This window comes from Malaclemys terrapin, chromosome 17, assembly GCF_027887155.1.
Source record: "Malaclemys terrapin pileata isolate rMalTer1 chromosome 17, rMalTer1.hap1, whole genome shotgun sequence".
Lineage (NCBI taxonomy): Eukaryota > Metazoa > Chordata > Testudines > Emydidae > Malaclemys > Malaclemys terrapin.
Genome location: NC_071521.1, coordinates 19500091 through 19519794, shown reverse-complemented (window position 1 = coordinate 19519794; position 19704 = coordinate 19500091). Strand labels below are relative to the sequence as shown.

Here is a 19704-nt window from a genome sequence, read left to right as displayed (position 1 = left end):
AACAGTCAACCTTGAGCGCTGTTTGTTGTAAGTTTCGATACGTATTTAAATCTCAGTGGGTGGGGAGGAGCAGACGTAATTGACTTTTAAATTAGCTTCTTTTTGTTAACTTCGGGCCAATTGTGCAAGTCTCACTTACTCACAGGAGCAGTCCCAGTTGAACCACTGGTGTGAGTAGGGGATCACCCCTGTGCTGAGGGCCAACACCCCACTTAAACCCTCAAAATAGGATGTAAACAGAGCATAATCCCTTGTACTGGCCTTTTGCACGTGTGTGCATTTCACCCCACTGTGAATAAAGGATGGAAAGGGCAGTGCAGCTGTGGTTGCACAGATGGTGGGAGGGGCTAGCCGAGCCGGGTATGTACTTAGTATTTCAGACAGGATCATACTCAGGGCAGCTAGCCCATCCCACCGCTCACACCACCAGGGCTGCACTAGTATTTTTGGAGTGCTGGCTGGACCACAGCTAGTGCACGTGTGGCTGCCTGAGCTGAAGATTACACCTGCAGCTGTTGTGCAGATGCACCCTGCAGGGAACAAGAGGTGTGTTCTCGGCTCAGGCTGGCTAACCCCAGCTGGGATCCTAGACAAGTCAAGGCAGTTGCAGTTTTCAGCCAAGTTAGTGGGTCGAGTTGAAACCCAGGCTGCCTTGTAGTCTTTGACTGGGCATTGCTGTTCCTGTTCTGTGCTGTGTGAGTAGCGATCGAGATGCCTGCGCCGGCGAAATCTGCCCTTGCATCCAAGAAGGGCTCCAAGAAAGCGGTGACTAAGACCCAGAAGAAAGGGGATAAGAAGCACCACAAGACCAGGAAGGAGAGTTACTCCATCTAAGTGTACCAGGTGCTGAAGCAGGTTTACCCTGACACCGGCATCTCTTCTAAGGCCATGGGCATCATGCAGGGCCGGCGCAACCCATTAGGCGACCTAGGCGGTTGCCTAGGATGCTACAATTTGGGGGGCGGCGACCGCGGGGGTATTTCGACGGCGGGACCTTCCGCTGCCTCTGTGGGGGGCAGCATTTCGGGGCAGGACCTTCCACCGCCTAGGGCGGCAGAAAAGCTGGCGGCGCTCCTGGCATCATGAATTCCTTTGTCAATGACATCTTCGAGTGCATTGCTGGGGAGGCGTGGTGCATTATAACAAGCCCTCGACCATCCCTCTCAGGCCATCCAGACCGCCGTGCACCTGCTGCTGCCTGGAGAGTTGGCTAAGCACGCGGTGTCTGAAGGTACCACGGCTGTTACCAAGTACACCAGCTCCAAGTAACCGGTCTGTGTGCTCCCCAAGAGACTTCAATTTAAAAAAACTTGTGTTGGAGCTGCAGCTTGAAGTTGGCTAACTTCAGTTAAGAGCACACCTTCGTTTTCAGTGAAGACAAGGCCCAAAAAAACGATTCAGTGGGAAGAATGGTATCGGAATCTGCCCCTCCATTTTAATTCAGTCTTTACTCAGGCAAAGCCCCACTGACTTCAATGAGAGCTTGGATTGAGGGAGGCCTATTTCCTGCAGGGTTTGTAGATGAAGATAGATTAACTGTAACTTCCACTATGCTCTGAACTGCATAGGGAGGGAAGAGAGATTGCCCATCTAGCCATTGTCCCTCTCTCTGTATTTTAATGCCAAAGTCACAAAGAGAAACTTCCCATCAGCGAGGAGAGCAGAAATCCAGCTAACCAGATTAGCATGATCATAATCATACCTTGCACGTCTCTGGTGCTTTTCAACAGAGGATCTCAAGGTGCTGTGGAGGCGTTAACCTATTCAGGCTCACAGCACCCATGGGAGGTAAGCACGTGCAGAGTAATGGGGCTGGCCCAGCTGAGTCCTTGGCTTGCTTACAGTGCTCCTCCCTGATTCTCTTTGCTAGTCTGGAGTTAGAATTAAAAGGAAGGAGGTGACTCGCAGGGAGTGGGACTTCTCTCCCTTAGCCCTCTCCCCAGGCAGGGGCGGCTCCAGTCACCAGCGCAGCAAGCCGTGAGGGTGGGACTCAGGCGGCCTTCGGCGGCGTTTCTGCGGGAGGTCCGTCGGTCCTGCGGCTTCGGCGGCAATTCGGCGCGGGACCGTCAGATCACCTGCAGAAATGCCACTGAATCCGCGTGACCAGCGGACCGCCCGCAGGCATGCCACTGAAGACCCCCGGAAGGTGAGGGCTGGTCTGCATGAGAGGCAGCAGTTCGGGGGTTCCATGGAGGTAAATAACGAATCCCCATCTGCTTATAACAGCATGCGTGCCCAGACACATGAACAAATGAACTCATGCATGGATGTAGACATCTGCACACACACGGGCAGTAACAAATGTACATGCATAAACATATGAGTGCATACACACCCTCTTAACTACATGTTGAAACTTACCAGGATGTTGCACTCAAAATGGACTGTGTCCTCCAGCAAAATCAGTAGGAGAGAGATTCTTTCCATCTCAGGTCAGTCTTTTCAAAGGCCCACGACTATCTCCATGGACGGAGTAAATTTCACCTTTATCTTGGAACGTTCAAGGTTAACTATGACAGAGCCCATTCTATTGGCTTTGATCTGAGATAACTTTATTCTGAAATGTTAATAAGCAGTAATATGTAGCACCTATAAGGCAGCTAATATGTTCATGGAATGGCTGGAATTTTCCTCTAAATGCTATGCCCAATGGAAGGAATAATTTCTGCGTTTCATAGGCACTGATTCCCTTCTTCAAACTCTCCTTTGCCATGCCTACAAAAAACTTGACAACTGTTAGGCAACTGGTGTGTTATAACCATTGCCTATCATGTTAACCAACTGTGTTTCATGGTTTCCTTGTTTTCCCCCTTCCAACTGTCTGAATCCACCCGTCGACTCTTTTCTCGTACTTAGGCCTGGTCTACATTAGGAAATCAGGTCAGTATAACTACATCACTCAAGGGGGTGAAAAATCCGCACCCCTGAGCAACGCAGTTAACCTGATCTAAAGCACAGACAGCGCTAGGCTGACAGGAGGTGGGAGGGATAGCTCAGTGGTTTGAGAATTCTCCTAGCTACTGCCACTCGGGGAGGTGGAGTACTTAAGCCAATGGGAGAACCCCTCCCTTTAGCATAGGTACCATCTTCACTGAAGCACTACAGCAGCGTCTAAATGTAGCCAAACCCTTGGATTGGAAACTCTTTGGGGCGTGGACAGTCTTTTTGTTCTGTGTTTGTACAGCACCTAGCGTAATGGCGTGGTAAATGGTGATGAAGACAGGGCAGTCCTACAGAAGGAGCTGAATCACTAGTTATGCTGGCCCATTCAAACACAATATGTTTTAATACAGCCAAATGCAACGTTTCACATTTAGGAAAAAGGAATGCAGGCCACACCTACAGAATGGGGAACTGTATCTTGGAACAGGGCTGCCCAGAGGGGGTGGGCAAGTGGGGCAATTGCCTCAGGCCCCGGGCGCCACAGGGGCCCCCACGAGAATATAGTATTCTATAGTATTGCAACTTTTTTTTATGGAAGGGGCTCCCGAAATTGCTTTGCCCCAGGCCCCCTGAATCCTCTGGACAGCCCTATTTTGGAGAGCAGCAAGAACTGTATCTGGAAAGGATTTAAGGGTCGTAGTAGACACACAACTCAGCATGAGTCCTAGGGTGACAAGACAGCAAGTGTGAAAAATCGGGACGGGTGGGGGGGTGTAATAGGAGCTACAGAAGAAAAAGACCCAAAAATCGGGACTGTCCCTGTAAACTCGGGATATCTGGTCCCCTAATGAGTCCTGCGTACAATGCTGTAGCACAAGTGGGTGATCCTTGTATGGCTAAACAGGGAAGTGAGGAGATGATTTTACCACTATATACAGAAGGGGTAAGATCAATCCTGGAATACTGTGTATGGTCCGCGTTTTAAAAAGGATATTGAAAAATTGGAAAGGGTGAAGAAAAGAGCCACAAAAATTATTCAAGGGCTGGAGACTTTATGGCAGGGGTGGGCAAACTACGGTCTGTGGGCCGGATCCGGCCCCTCAGGGCTTTGGATTCGACCCGCAGGATTGCCCCTCATGGTGCTGCGGGCCCCGCACTGCTCTCAGAAGTGGCCGGCATCACATCCCTGTGGCCGCCGGGTGGGGAGGCAGAGGGCTCCATGCATTGCCCTTACCTCCAGGCACTGCCCTCTGCAGCTCCCATTGGCCGGGAATGGGGAACCGCGGCCAATGGGAGCTTCGCGGGAGGGACCTGGAGGCGTGGCAAGGGCAGCGCACGCGGAGCTCTCCCCCCCCTACCCCCAGGGGCCGCAGCGCTTCCTGGAGCAGCACAGGGACAGGGACAGGACAGGCATGCAGGGAGCCTGCTCTGGTCCCGGTGCACGCCGCTGCCACCTCGGAGCCCGAACCCCTCCTGCACCCTGCACCTCAACTCCCTGCCCTAAGCCCCCTGCCTGCACCGCGCACCCCTCCTGCACCCAAACTCCCTGCCCTGAGCCACCTCTGTACACCCCACACCCCTCCTCCACCCCAACCCCTGCCCTGAACCCCCTCCTGCACTCCGCACCCCTCCTGCACCCAGGAGCGCCGCCAGCTTTTCTGCCGCTCTAGGCAGCGGAAGGTCCCGCCCTGAAATGCCACCCCCCACAGAGGCAGCAGAAGGTCCCGCTGCCGAAATACTGCCGCGGTCGCCGCCCCCCAAATGGTCGCCTAATGGGTTGCGCCGGCCCTGCCTGCACCCCAGTCCTGTTCCCTGAGCCCCTTCCTGCACACCACACCCCCTCCCACACCCCACACTCCCTCTTGCACCCTGACCCCCTGCCCCAGCTCTGCATACAATTTCCCCGCCCAGATGTGGCCCTCGGCCCTGCCTTATAGTGAGAGATTTAAAGAGCTCAATCTCTTTAGCTTATCAAGAGAGGTGAATTGATAATAGTGTATTAGGACCTTCATAGGGAGAAAATATTGGGTACTAAAGGGCTCTTTAATCTAGCTGAGAAAGGCAGAACAAAACCATTGGCTGGAAGCTGAAGACAGACAAATTCAAATGAGAAACGAGCACAGATTTTTAACAATGAGAGTGATTAACCGCAGGAACAAACTACCAAGTGAAGTGGTGGCGTCTCCAGCTCTTGACGTCTTCAGATCAAGACTGGCTGCCTTTCTGGGAGATGCTTTAGTCCAACACAAGTTATTGGGATCAAAACGGGGTCAATGGGTGAAATGTAAAGGCCTGTGCTATCCAGGAGGTCAGACTAGATGATCTAACGGCCCCTTCTGGCTTTAAACTCTGTGAGTCTATGAATGGGGTCCTGCTCGGTGGCTGGGGTTCCTAGGTGCTATGGCAGTACAAATAATAAATGGATGGGTCAAGGATTAGCAGCGACTTCTGAGTCACAGAGAATAGCTCAATAAAGACATCGGCTTGATTTTGTTATATTTTTGGACTGTTCTTAGCACAGTGGGGTCCTAGGCCATGAGTGGTGCTATCATAAATAAATAACAACACTAGAGTGTGGTGGTCAGAAACCAGCTAAGATGTTACGGTGTGCTGAGACGAGGACAGAGAATGGTGAGGGAAATGTTATAATACCAGTATTTAAATAAATCCGTGGTGTGACTTCACCTGGAATACTCTGGTATTTGCTACTTTGTCTACAAATGCCTGCAACAGAAGTCGAAAAGATCCAGACATTGGCCTGCTGAACCCAGGGTTGTGAGTTCAATCCTTGAGGGGGCCAGTTAGGGATCTGGGGCAAAATCAGTACTTGGTCCTGCTAGTGAAGGCAGGGGGCTGGACTCGATGACCTGTCAAGGTCCCTTCCAGTTCTAGGAGATAAGATATCTCCATTAATTAATTAGCTGGCTTGAGGGGTATGTGTTTTCAGATGAGGCTTCAGTTTCCTGTCATTGGTTCTTGCTATGCCTTTCTTCGCTAGATTAAAGAGCCCTGTTAGTACCCATGAAGGTGCTTAGACAGTATAATCAAGTCACCTCTTGATCTTTTTGATATAAATCCAGGGGCCCAACTCAGCTGTATGCTTTGTCTACCTTGGCTTTGCCTATACTAGTATTTTTCTTCTCCCACCATGGCGGTAGCCTAGCTTATGACATTATGGGAGGTTCATTACACTGCACGGCTTTCTCTCCAGTGTTAATACGTTGCCTAGAAAAGATAACCGGCCAAGGAATTGTGACAGTGCTCATCAGTCTATGAAATCCACAACGCGTGCCTGGCTCCCACAGCACACTCCTGGGATCACAAATCATCTGGAAATGGTCCTGTGATTTGCAATTGCACTAAAGATAAAGAGGGGTTGCCTCACCTTGATGCGTTCACATAACTGGCCTATGTGTATGTGCCTATCAGTCATTACGTAGTTATTTAGGGACATTTCGATAGCACTTCTCACTGAAGTCACCGGTTGCCTCACAAATTCAGCCTCACAACCTCCCTTGGCAAGGTAAGTGTTATCATCCTCAGTTTGTAGGTGGAGAAACTGAGACACACCTGGCCCAAGTCACCCAGGAAGAGACGGCGAAGGAATGGAACTTAGATCTGATTCAGAAGAAAACTCCTGTGCTTTAATCATTACACCTTCCCCCGTACAGATAGCTCTATTATATACGAATAATATTTTGCACTTACTGCTGGCCTTTGCATATGTACATTGGTATCCTCATTTTATTTCATAAATACAGCTACTCTTTGCTCCCCGGGTAGAGGCTGGTGTCTTTGGTCCCAAAGGAGAACAGATGCGGTTATTTGTTTTTTAACCTGGGATTTTGACAACAGTTACATTTTTCAAGGAAAAATTTCATATTCCTCAACGCTTTTAGATTTTTGATGAGCTTTCCAAATGAAAAATTTGTTTTAAAATTGTAGGGAGAATCTCGCTTCATCGTACTTTTAAAATGTATCTTTTTTCAGCAGAAAAAAAGAGGGGAAGGGAGAGATTTTTAAAAAGTAAGAGAAAGTGGGATTACACCTCCCCGCCCACAAAAACATGTCAGAACCATTTTTTTAAAAAGCTAAAATTTTTGTTTAGACATTTTTGTCAAAAAAAATTCTGTAAACATTCAAATTAAACAAAAATACTTTAATTAAAATGTTAATATAACATACTTTTTTCCCACCAACTCTAGTTGTGATTTTCATTCCTCATGCTTCTTTATGTGCTGTTAGATAAGAATTGTACTTTCAGTGCATACATGTAGCTGCAGATGAGCAGACGATTAGGTATGTAAATAGCCTATGAGTACATACTCCATAGGCAGAACATAATCAACCAAGAGGTGAGGAGTAGGGAATGGTGAGTGAGTTGGCATTCAAGTGGTAAGACATTGGGTCCATATAGTTATGTCATGTAAATTGCTAAGCAAACTGCAACCATGGATCCTTGTAGCTCCTGGAAAAAGAGTAAATTCTGAGATTTCATAACCATCCATATAAGAAAAATACTCATTATCCAGAAAGAGATATAAAATGTACAGCTTGCAGTTGTATTACAGCACAGGGAGCATACCTAGTGGATACACCAGTGAATAGGGGGCCTATGTTCTATTCCTGGCTCCGCTACTTATTCACACTTTGGCCTTGGGCATGTCATTTCACTTTTCAGTGCCAGTTTCCCTTGTGTAAAGTGGGGATAATAATGATATCAGATTGGAGGGAGGTCTCAAGTGGGATTCCATAGGGATGTGTTCTGGGTCCGGTGTTGTTTAACATCTTTATTAATGACCTGAATGTAGGAATAGAAAGCGTCCAGATCAAGTTTGCAGATGACACAAAGTTGGGTGAGTTGCCAATACTTTGGAGGATAGAACTAAAATTCAGAGGGTGACACATTGGAGAACTGGGCTATAGACCACAAAATGAAATTAATCAAAGACAAATGTAAGGTGCTACACTTAAGGAAGAAAACCCAAATGCACCAATACAGAATGGGGGATAACTGGCTTGATGACAGCACTGCTGAGAAGAATCTGGGAGTTGTGGTGGATCACAACCTCAACATGAATCAGCAATGGGATGCTGTTGCAAAAAAATGCAAATGTAATTTTAGGTTCCATTAACAGAGGCATAGCATGCAAGTCAAGGGAAGTGATAGCACCTCTCTACTCAGCGCTGGTTAGGCCTCAGCTGGAGTACTGTGTCCAGATTTGTTCACCAATGTATAGAAAGGATCCAGAGGGAGCGACAAAGTTGATGAAAGGGATAGACTCTTTAGTTTGGAAAAGAGGAGGTTAAGGGAGGACCCAATAGCAGTCTTCAGATATTTGAAAGGCTGCCATAAAAAAGTTGAAGAAAAGTTGTTCTCTCTTGCCACAGAGGGCAGGAGAAGCGGCAATCGATTCAAACTACCCCACAGCAGATCTAGATTAAATCTCAGGAAAAACTTCCTAACTGTAAGAACAGAAGGACAAAGGCACAGACTGCCTAGGGAGGTTGTGGGAGTTCCTTCACTGGAAATTTTCATAAGGAGGCTGGAGAGCCACCTGTCTTGGATGGTTTAGATGAAAATCCTGTCTCTTGGCACTAGATGACCTTTGCTCCCTTATAGCCCTATAATTCTATGCCTACTGACTTCAGAGAGTTGTGGTGAAGTTTAATTATTAGCACTGGTAAAGTACCTTGGATGAAAGCCACTAGGGATGGGATCATTAGTGGGGCAGAACACTCCCACTTTTGCTATTACAGTACTAGCGGGACTGTACCAATGCTAGTGCAATGGCAGGAGACTTTAAGAAAAGTGCTAGCAGACCCCAGGCCTTAATCACCCGTGTGAATCCAGCCAGGTTGGTGGTAACCAACAGCTGTTCCCTTTCCCAGCTAAGGGCTGCTAAGGGATCCAGGTGAAATTAATTGGAATTTCAAGTCCATTTCTACTGGATAGCCATTCTCATCACAGGAACTACCATCAGGACTGACAGTTCTTGCCCCCCTCTTTACTGGCAGTCTCATCATAGAGAGACCCAGGACAGAATAATTGGTCATATCAACTGGAGTCTCTTAAAAGTCTGAGTTGAGAAAGGGAGCAGCGTGGGGGGGAAGTTTACAGGGCTGCTGTCAATACTATCCCTGTTCTGTGGATAAACAGGGCTTATTAATTCTTCCAGTGTGCACAACCTGCCTGTCCTCACCCAGGCTTGAGGCTCCAGGAGGAGCCTTTCACCAGCACTAAAGTCACACCAGTTAATTGCTAAATAAATGGTATTTTGACTGTATTGACTTGCTCAGCACATACAACAGGCATGGAGACACACCAGGAGAAGGAGGGAGGGAGGTAGATGGTTCTGAGGACAGAGCATTCTCACAACCTGGCATCTCGGGGGCAAGGTGCGGCCCACCCCTCACTAGTTGAGGAAGGCTGGATTCTTCATAATCCTCCCCACTAGTCGGGTAACTGCCTGGGAATAAAGGACAGATGGCTCTTATCTTCAAGAGGCACTTGCCCACCCTGTTTCCCCTTTCCTTACGATTCAGGGTAGGAAGTGGTGCATTTGGAGCACAGTCCCTTTGCCCCTAGCCGCTGCAGGCGATTGGTTTTATCTCCCTGAGACAGGCGGGCAGTTGGACAGAGAGAGGCAGGTTGTTTTTGCTGATACAGACTAACAGGGCGACCACTCTGAAACAAACAGCTCCCTGCTTGGAAACCGGCTTTCTCCCTGGCTCGATCCAGATCTCAGGGCATCAGACCAGGAGGCAGGGGTCCCTCCCCGGCGAGCTGCAGGGTGCGGGATGGGGCGCGCCGGGGCGGGACACCCCGTTTTGGGCCACACCTCCTAGGCATCCCCCGCCGCGGGAGGCGGCTGCCGGCCCGGGGGAGGGCGGTGCTGGCCCTTTAAGAGGCAGGACATGCCCGGCCCGGCGCGTCACTAGCAGCAGGTAGAGCCGCCCCCGCGCCGGCCAGGCAAGAAGCAGCCGCCGCCGCCCGGAGCCCTGCGGGGAGCAGCAGCAGCGGGGCCCGGCCATGGGGAAGGTTCAGCTGTTCGAGATCCGCCTGAGCGAGAGCCGGGTCGTCTACAGCCCCGGGGAGCCGCTGGCCGGCACCGTCACCGTGCGCCTCTCCGGGAGCCTGCCGTACCGCGGTGAGCCCTCATGGCCGGGCTGCGAGCTTCCCCGCCGCAGTGCCACCCTCCCCCGCCCCCCCCTCGCGTGTCCGGGCCCCTCTCCCCCAATAGCGCCCCCCTCGGGCTGCGGGCTTCCCCGTTGCAGTGCCACCCCCCCCGGGCCCTCTCCCCCAATAGCGCCCTTCTCGGGCTGCGAGCTTCCCTGCCGTAGTGCCATTCCGCTCTTCTCGCCCATTGCATTTCCGGGTGTAGGGCCCCCGCTCCCCAGGGCTGTGAGATTCCCGGCCGCAGCGCCTGCTGGCTTTACCTTTCCATTTGCTGGCTTCCCCTTGTCCTCCTGGTCCATCTGCCCCTGAACTTAGAGGTTGAGTTCAGGATGACCATATTGAGCCCCATCTGACCCTCCACTCCCCCCACACACATACTACCTTAGTACTGGGAGTTTCATTATTTGTGAATGTCAAGAGACTGGTTTTCATGCAGAGGACTGGGGGAGAGGGGCAGCTTTTTGGACCATCCAGCCCCTCTCCTTGCTAGTAGGGCTTGGATTACATTGTCTGTTGTTTCATTTCTACCTCCTGTGGGCTTCAGCAGGAGTGTGACTAATATTTCACCACCTTCCCCCATCCTCTGCTCCATTCTCCCTCCTCCCCTTCCCTTTCAGGGGAGGGGTGGGGATGGGGGAGTTTCTTCCTTGGATCATGGGCAGCAGGAACAAAACTTTCTCTGCTCAGGGTCTGTGCGTGCGGGGGCGGAATAGCCTTGGTAACAGACTGTGTATTAAGTATAGTGGGTACTAGCAGGCTTCTGGCAACTGTCTCCCTGTCCAGGGTAAGTGTGGGTTTCTCCTCTGTGTGTTTCAGGCGTGAGAGCCATCTGGTCAAAGCAAGTGTGTGTGTGTGTGTGTGTGTGTGTGCGCTTCCCCACCCCTGGTTTGGGGAGCAGTGGATAAACAGTGTGCACAACCTGCCTGTCCTCACCCAGGCTTGAGTCTCCAGGAGGAGCAGTTGCTTAGACCCCCTTTTTAACAATTGCTCAAATTCCGTTGTTGCAGGCATGGCTCTGACAACAGTGTTGATTTTATGCGGCGGGCACTCAGATGCTGTGGTGAGGGGCGGTGGTGTAAAACCCTAAAACAGACCCGGAGTGTTGACCTAAAGCTCAGCTGTGAGTCTGAACTTCCCCATAAAGTTTGGGGAATTGCTGGGGTTTGGAACATAGGACTTGTCAGATGGGTTCAGCTCCAGGATCTATCTACTCCAGTACCTGGTCTTCAACACTGGTTCCCACGGTAAACTAATGTGGGATAAACTGCCCTTCCACCCATTTCCTCCCCCTCCTCACTAGATCTCTTCCTTATAGTTTTAAGATCTGAAGTGTGAAGTTGAATATCTGGGGTCTGGCCTGTTTCTAGTTTGTCCCAGCTTGTGAGACTAGGACTGAAGTGAGTTAAAAGTCCACAGCCATACCCAAGTCATCTTTAACTGGGTTGGAGCATGTGTTATGTGCTTGGTCCTAACTCGATATGACTGTGTTTAGAGGCCAAACCATAGTGGAGGATATTTGAAACACAAGCAAGTGTAAGGGTTAAACTCAGCTGTCCCTGTAGTGTGTGTTTGGGGAAGGGAGGCCATATAGATACTTGCCCTAAAATCTGAATTCTCAACACCTCATGTTAAATGAACTGATTTTGATTTATTTATGTTAAGACCCTGGTTCTGATATGGAAGGTGCTCGGAGAGAACTGTTTGAAGAGTGTCTTGGTGCCTTTCTTTTTATAGAATTATTGACTGTGAAGGACCAGTTCAGGGGAGTGGGGAACGATTGTGTATACTTGTGTACCTTGCAGCGAATGTTCTTTCTCTCCCCCTGAATAGCCCCCTTCCCTCCAAAAAAACCAACCAACAAAAAACCCCTATACCACTTGATTCACAGAAGTGCCAGCAATATGCTGACACAGCTCTGACTCCAATGCTTAACCAAACATGAGGTCAGAGAGATGACCACCTGAGTAGCTTGGCGGCAAAGCCCAGCAGAGCTGGGTCCAGGTGATCATCTGATGCCTCCATTTCTCACACTGTTCAGTCTACGCGGCTCCCAAGTTGTGATGTGATGGTGAGAAGCAGCTCCTTGGTGAAGGGCTCGCGCTCCAGAGTGCGGTTGAAAGTGGGATTTCTACATCTTCCCTCAGGTCCAGTTGGACTGTGACTAATGAAAATGGCAAGCAGGCCTGCTGCTGTCTGGGGACCGCTGATGTGGTGGCTGAGGAGAGGGGGAACGGAGACTCTCAGACAGTGGGGATGGGAGGGTAAGGGGACTGAGGAGCTAGGCTGTATGGTATCTGTGCCAGGCACTCTGGCTGTAGTCGAGGAAGAGCACTGCGGCACCTCCTTGTTAGCAAACCTGACCATTGCAAAACTTTTCATAGCAGAGTAGGCGAATCCTGTGGTGTTTTTAGTTCACTGGAATTCTGCCAGTTGTGAAACCCAGACTTAGACTAGAATCTTCCTCTGAAAACTTCCAAACTCGAAGGCCTGGTCTATGCTAGGGGGAAATCTTCTAAAACTGTTTTAAAAAGAATTAAACCCCTTCCCATCATTGCTAATGCTAGTTCAGCTCTACCAGTGTTGGCCGTGTTGGGGACCCTAGCCCTGCAGACACCCATGGAACTGACCTGATAGTGATGGAAAGTTATCTTATAGAATTTCCTTAGCGTAAACAGGGCTTCACTGTATAAACAAGGGATGGTTAATGGGATGGGGGTGGTTGGGGATAGAACCAAGATCATCTATCTCAGCTCTGCCACAGGCTTCCTGTGTGACTTTTAGGGCAAACCACTTTTGTCTGTACCTGTTTCTCCTTTTTTTGTAAAATAGATATTAGCATCTTCCCTATCTTCATTATTGCTTGCAAAGTACTTTGATAGCCCTGGCGCTTCAGAAATGCAAATTATTTCGTGCTTCCCCTAAGGCTGAGTGTCTCCCTCCTCCATCTTCTGCTCTCGTTGCCTCGGTCTCTGATTCTTGGGACTGTTTCCAAGTATTTAGATTTAGTCCTTCTGGGCCAGGACCTTGTTCTGTTGACCTTGTCTGGAAAGCACAGTTGCTGTAGAAGCAAGTATGCCTGTCTCGATTTAAAACACCTCTCCCATTGGTCTTTCTGGCTTCTGAAAGCTATTGTACAGAACTTGTTCGAGGCTCGGTGAGGGTGGTGTTTTACACCCATTCTCCTTAAGAAATGCTACTTACCTCTTTCACCATGAGACTTCTAATGCAGTAGTCACTGATTTCTCTCTCCTTCTCCCCCCTCCCCGTACCTATGGACTGACTTCTCTCGTCCCGAGAACCTGCTCCCAATAATAGGCAGAGAGTTATAGTATCACAGGTGTCTGAGCTAGTCCAACTAGCCCTGATGCACTATTGGCCAGCTGTGAGGTAATTATGGTTACACCAGACTACTGACTGCTGTTTGTGTGTGGGGCAGCCATAGGCAATTAGATTTTCTGGAGAAAGAACAAGAGTACTTGTGGCACCTTAGAGACTAACAAATTTATTAGAGCATAAGCTTTCGTGGGCTACAGCCCACTTCTTCGGGTGCATATAGAATGGAACATATATTGAGGAGATATATATATATATATATACACACACACATACAGAGAGCATGAACAGGTGGGAGTTGTCTTACCAACTCTGAGAGGCCAATTAAGTAAGAGAAAAAACTTTTGAAGTGATAATCAAGCTAGCCCAGTACAGACAGGTTGATAAGAAGTGTGAGAATACTTACAAGGGGAGATAGATTCAATGTTTGTAATGGCTCAGATTTTCTGGAGAGTGTCTCTTCTCCCCCTCTTCTTCCCCCCCCTCCTCTTTTCTCACTTTGCCTTCAGTTATGGGTTTTCTTTAACCCCATTGACCGCTCAAGATCTGTTGTATGAGCCCTTTTTTCCCCTTCATTTTGGAAAAGTTTCCCCCCCACCCTCCTGTAGTGACCTATGTGGACTTGAGCCTAGGAAATTCACCTGCACATCTACCAATGTGATCTATGCCATCATGTGCCAGCAATGCCCCTCTGCCATGTACATTGGCCAAACCGGACAGTCTCTACGCAAAAGAATTAATGGACACAAATCTGACATCAGGAATCAAAATACTCAAAAACCAGTGGGAGAACACTTTAACCTGTCTGGTCATTCAGTGACAGACCTGCGGGTGGCTATATTACAACAGAAAAACTTCAAAAACAGACTCCAAAGAGAGACTGCAGAGCTAGAATTGATATGCAAACTAGACACAATTAACTCCGGTTTGAATAAGGACTGGGAATGGCTGAGCCATTACAAACGTTGACTATCTCCCCTTGTAAGTACTCTCACACTTCTTATCACACTGTCTGTACTCGGCTAGCTTGATTATCACTTCAAAAGTTTTTTTTTTTTTCTCTTAATTAATTGGCCTCTCAGAGTTAGTAAGACAACTCCCACCTGTTTATGCTCTCTGTATGTGTGTATATATATCTCCTCATTATATGTTCCATTCTATATGCATCCGAAGAAGTGGGCTGTAGTCCACGAAAGCTTATGCTCTAATAAATTTGTTAGTCTCTAAGGTGCCACAAGTACTCCTGTTCTTCTTTTTGCGGATACAGACTAACACGGCTGTTACTCTGAAACTTAGGAAATTTTGGAGTCTTGTATAAGCTTTAGCAACAAAGATAGGAAGACTTTTTCACCAGCCCCTGGCCTTTCAGTACTCCGGTAGTGTTTAGTAACCCACTGGTGAGCCGTGGGCTGTAGTGGGACCTGAGCAGGGTTTTTGTAAAACTTGTTGGAAAGTGCTAGCTGATGACGGCTGCTAGACAAGTTTTATTTTTAATTGCATGCAGGGATGGCCTTCGGCATAAGCATCTGCTCTAGGCAGAGGAGTCCTGGTTGACTCAGCAGCTCATGGAGCAGTCTTCTCTCCCCTCTGGCGGTGGCACTGCAGAGGGAGACAGTCCGTGGCCCAGTTTCCCTATGACCGCTTGAGTGAGCCCTTGCGAATCTGCACGTCTGGCTCTGCTCTCCGGGGCAGGAGTCTGCATATTTTTAGACTCCAGGATTTGGTGTGATACCATCCCCTGGCTGGAGTCGGAATGTGTCCAAATGGGAAGCCCGCATGAAGGGCCAGTGGCACGCAGGCTGTCTGATTCATTCCTATCCATCCTCCCTAGTGACTTGGCTAATATCTTATTTATTGCGTTTGTGGGCGACTAGTATCTCCACTCTAAGCAGCTGAGTTGGGGGGTTGTAGTTTGCCCCCCTGAGGTTTACAGCTTCTTCTGTTTGCTCTCTGGCCAACGGCAATAAGGTTGCTGTGTGCCCACGGTAGGAAGGGGACTTCTCAATGGGCTGCTGCTGGGGGGGCATCCAGTTAGTTGTGGTGGTGTGTCTAGGAGCCCTAGTCAAAGGCTGAGATCCCACCATCTTTGCCCCCCAAAATACACCAACTTGAGGCTACTTCGTGTTATGGCTCATATTGTCTGGCTCTCAGATGCTGCGTCTGATGCCACAATCGGCCAGCACAGAAGTATCTTGGTCATTCTGCCTTGCCCAACACATTGGAAACCTCAAGCATTTCCTTTGAAAGGACTCCGATACCAACACACCTGCACCTTTAAGATCAAAACCCATTTCTCTGATCTGCACAGCTTTCGGTGCCAGCTCCATAACTAGAAATATTTGTGTTTAGCCAGAGGTCTCCCTTAAGGAATGTCCCACAATGAAGCCATAAATACTAACTCTGCCCTGCTAAAGAACAGGAGGCTGCCATCTTGACAACTGGCGACTGAGTCAAATTGGAAGACTCGGCTTCAGAGTTGTAAGGAAAACACTACAACGGTGTGTTACTTTTTTTTATTTATTTAACCACTTGCTTCATCTGTGGAGGTGGTTTTTTAACCTTTCAACAACTTTAAAGCTTCTGATTTCCAGTGGTAAAGCAGATTGTTTCAGTTCTGCTTTCCATTATCAAACTGAGCTCCTCCTGGAAAATATTGTTAAAAGAACAGCCCTGACTCCCACACCCCCACCAGTGACGGACCAAGAATGAAGAGACTAAGAGTGCTTCTAAAAGCAGCTCTGAAAATTCCTCTGTTCCACACACACTTATTTAGCTGTCCAGAGTAATATAGTAATGGCTCTACTGAGTGAGACTTTTATACCTTTAACATTTCAAATACACACATTTTAGGTCTGATGTATACCTTTTTTTTTAAAACATGCTAACTCTTTATTCAGGTACTAAAATACGGCAGTGATGGGGCGATCTGATTATCCCCTGGGTATTTATCCTTATTACAGGTATTATAGCCCCATTTGATAGATAGCAAAAGTGAGGCACAGAAATCCAGGTCACAGAGGAAATTGATAGTAGAGCTGAGAATTGAAACCATGTCATTCAATGCCAATGCTATAACACCATAGAATATCAGGGCTGGAAGGGACCTCTGGAGGTCATCTAGTCCAACCCCCTACTCAAAGCAGGACCCAATCCCCGAGACCATCTTTCTTCTCCTGGCTTGTCTAGATTAGGAAAGGATGGTGGGGTTAGCTAACTTAACTTGCACCCATGCTAGGGGAAAAACTTGTGGCTAAGTCACAGGTGGTTATCTCTATCTTCCATTTATCTGGCCAAGATCCCCATGGGGGTGAGCTGAAGGTCCAACTGGGCCAGCTAAATGGAAGTGAAAGTTATTAACCTGAATCCACACTAGGGAGCAGGTCCTGGCTGGCTATGCTGAACATGGTGAAATGATATTGAAAAGATGGCATCTGAAGCAGTGCCCTATCTAAGACAGGGTCCCACTGATGCAAATGGTCAGTAACTCCAGTAAGAGTGGATTTGGAATATGTACAGATGACTACATAGCTCCTGGGTCACCCCGAATAGCGCTTCTATAAAACCGTTCTGGATGTGACAGTCAAGCAGTGGGTCCTTTTTGGGGAAATGTAGGTCAGGGACAGAGCAAACATGTTTACTGTCTAGAAGTGTGCAAATGTCCTTGTCCGTCCTTCACCCCTGGACCCCCTCCCCCATGCTAGCTATTCAAACTACCCTGGTATTTCTTTGCTGATCTAACACTCACCACTGCATGTTCCTGTACATCAATGCAATGAACAGTGTAATTCTGTGTCTATCAGGCTGACTGTTTACTACTTCCCAGTTTCAGAATCCAATTCCGCTACGTGTGGGAGGAGAGCACCTTAGCTCTGTGGCGGAGTCTGTCTGCTGAGACATGGAGCAAAAGGGGATTTCTGCCCCTCTGTTTAGTTCACTGGTGGATCAGAAATGCCATATAAATAACTATTCTCAAGATTGTGCCGTATGACTTGGTCTGTTGTGCACTCCTTTCGCCCTCCCCTCCCCCAGCCTCGCCTGTGGGCAAAGCTTTGCTGTTCAATTCCTCTTTGCTGATGGAGACATGAGAACAGGGGCCATCTGTGGTGTTTGGTGCATCGTTGGGCAGGTGGAATGTAGACCTGAGAGCTGGTGGCCAGCATCTGATATGCTGCCAAATGTGGCGAAGGGGCACTGGGGCATGACCGTTCCAGGAGAATAAGCAAATAAGAGTGGGCAGGACTGTTGGTTTGCAGCATAAAAGTCTGTTGCTAAGCAGGGGAGTGGATTTAGTGGCTCCCTTGCTTGAAGGAGTAACTTTTCTTACTGTTGGCTACCACTTGAAAATTCATAGCCTTTAATGGAGAGGGAGGCTGAGTTCATATTGGGATCCCGAGGTCCCCCTGATCTAGGGAATGTTCTGCTCTAGGGGTCAGTCTGTTAATTCATGTTTACTTTTCCATGGTGATGGGGAAGACTTGTGGGTAGTTGGTGTATTGTCGTGTAACCTCTCTGACAGAGAGACATCTAAAGTATTTTGCAGTGAGTTGGGGGATCAACCATTTCTTGGTAGGCAATCATGTTGGCTCTCGTAGGTTCCATGAGAACAGGTGTGATTTGGGGAGGGTTGTTGGAGTGAAGGTGGGGAGAAAGGGGAGCAGAGGATGTGGAAGAGGGCTATCGTAAAGGGGAAGGTGCAGAATGGATCTGATCAATGATCGAAAGAAGGAGGCTGAGGGTGAAGAAACAGACCAGAAAATGCATGGAAAGAAGTGGCAACTGGGCTCTTGGTGTTAGACCTCAGTATTTAAGTCTTTTATTTAATTGTTGATTAAACTTGGAGGGCAAGATACTCAAAAGTTGCTGTGCACCCAGTGAGAATGAGGAAGAATCAATCCCCCGGTGTTTTCGGTCATAATCTTGCATTAAAAAAAAAAAAAAATCTATGTCCGTGTCAGGCCATTCCATGACATCTCGCCCTGTTACAGGATTGCTATGAAAGATAATCATCTTTCCTGTGGCTTCTCTAACTTCTTTTGTGTGGAAGTGAAAAGTGCTTGGAGAAGAATTGTACGAAGGATGTAACTGCCTCCAGTTAGCAGATTTGTGTATGTATGATGTGCTCTTCTCCCATTTCCTATTTGTTTCTGGGATCTGAAAGCAGAGATGAACTGATGCCTGACCACAAAGATGCTCTTAACAGGCTGACAAAATCCTGAATTTCCTTTGCCCACTTAAAAAGAGATGACACTCCAGTGTCTGGTGTGATTTGACTTTTGGTGGGTGTCTTTAAAACTTGCAATATAAAGGCCTGCCACCAGAATTGACAGGTTTTACTTTAATGGTATGGGGGATATTTGTAACTAGTTCTTGGATCGATACAGTCGTGTCTGGGACCAAATACTGCCCTTGGATATCTGCATGCAACCCCTACTGGAGTCAGATGTACATGAGTGGAATTGTAGGGCCTGATGGAAGCCCTATAATATAATGCCTGTGGAGGTGTAAGTCTTTTAGAAAGCTGGATGGCTGCAGAGGAGGGATGCTGTGAGTATCCCAGTGCAGGAAGGGATGTCTTTTTATAAGAATTTGGGGGTGAGGGGGGTCCTAAATTTGCCTGGAAGTGGTAATCTACAGCTATCTATAATTGACTTTCAGCTCAGAGTAAAACCTTGGGCTTCTCTGATAACAAAATGCTTGTTGTGGATATGTCCACATTGAGTCATACGCTTAAATTGTGTAGGTGAACAAATACACTGTCTCAACCTTTCACCACCTCCTTGCCAAAATAGGTGCAGGTGATGTCCTTGTTCCCCATCTTCCCTGCCCCAGTGACTCACGTCAGACCCTGCTCACGAATGGGAATAGAGTCTGAAGAGGGAAGTTCAGCTCCATATGTTCTTTAAGGCTGGCTCTGCGCTACAGGCTTCTGCTGGCACAGCTTGGTCCGTCAGAAGTGCGAGGAGGTGCGATTCCCTCACCTGACAGCAGGGCCGGCTCCAGGCACCAGCTTAACAAGCAGGTGCTTGGGGCGGCCAAGGGAGAGGGGTGGCACCTGCGGCAATTCGGGGGCAGCAGGTCCCTCACTCCCTCTAGGAGCGAAGGACCTGCCGCCGAACTGCCGCCGCTGATCGTGGGGGTTTTTGGCTTGGGGCGGCAGAAATGCTGGAGCCGGCCCTGCCTGACAGATGCCCCTAGTGTAGAAGCAGCTATGCGAGGCGCTGTTTCCAATATAGCTTGGATTTGCTGGTGGGTGTGTGGAACAGACTAAGCCAGATCAGTAAAAGTGCAGCTTTGCTGGTATAGCTGCA

General features: G+C 48.6%; 1 protein-coding gene and 1 pseudogene across 1 annotated transcript in view; both read left to right on the top strand.

The window, feature by feature from the left end:
* Positions 1–711: 711 nt before the first annotated feature.
* On the top strand, positions 712–1269 carry LOC128825426 (histone H2B 8-like; annotated as a pseudogene).
* Positions 1270–9685: 8416 nt separating this feature from the next.
* The window catches only part of ARRDC1 (arrestin domain containing 1), a 64238-nt gene continuing 54219 nt past the window's right edge, over positions 9686–19704 (top strand). The window contains exon 1 of the mRNA XM_054007936.1: positions 9686–10034. Within this exon, the coding sequence (XP_053863911.1) occupies positions 9917–10034 (118 nt within the window). The 5' untranslated portion in view covers positions 9686–9916. The remainder of the gene's footprint in view (positions 10035–19704) is intronic.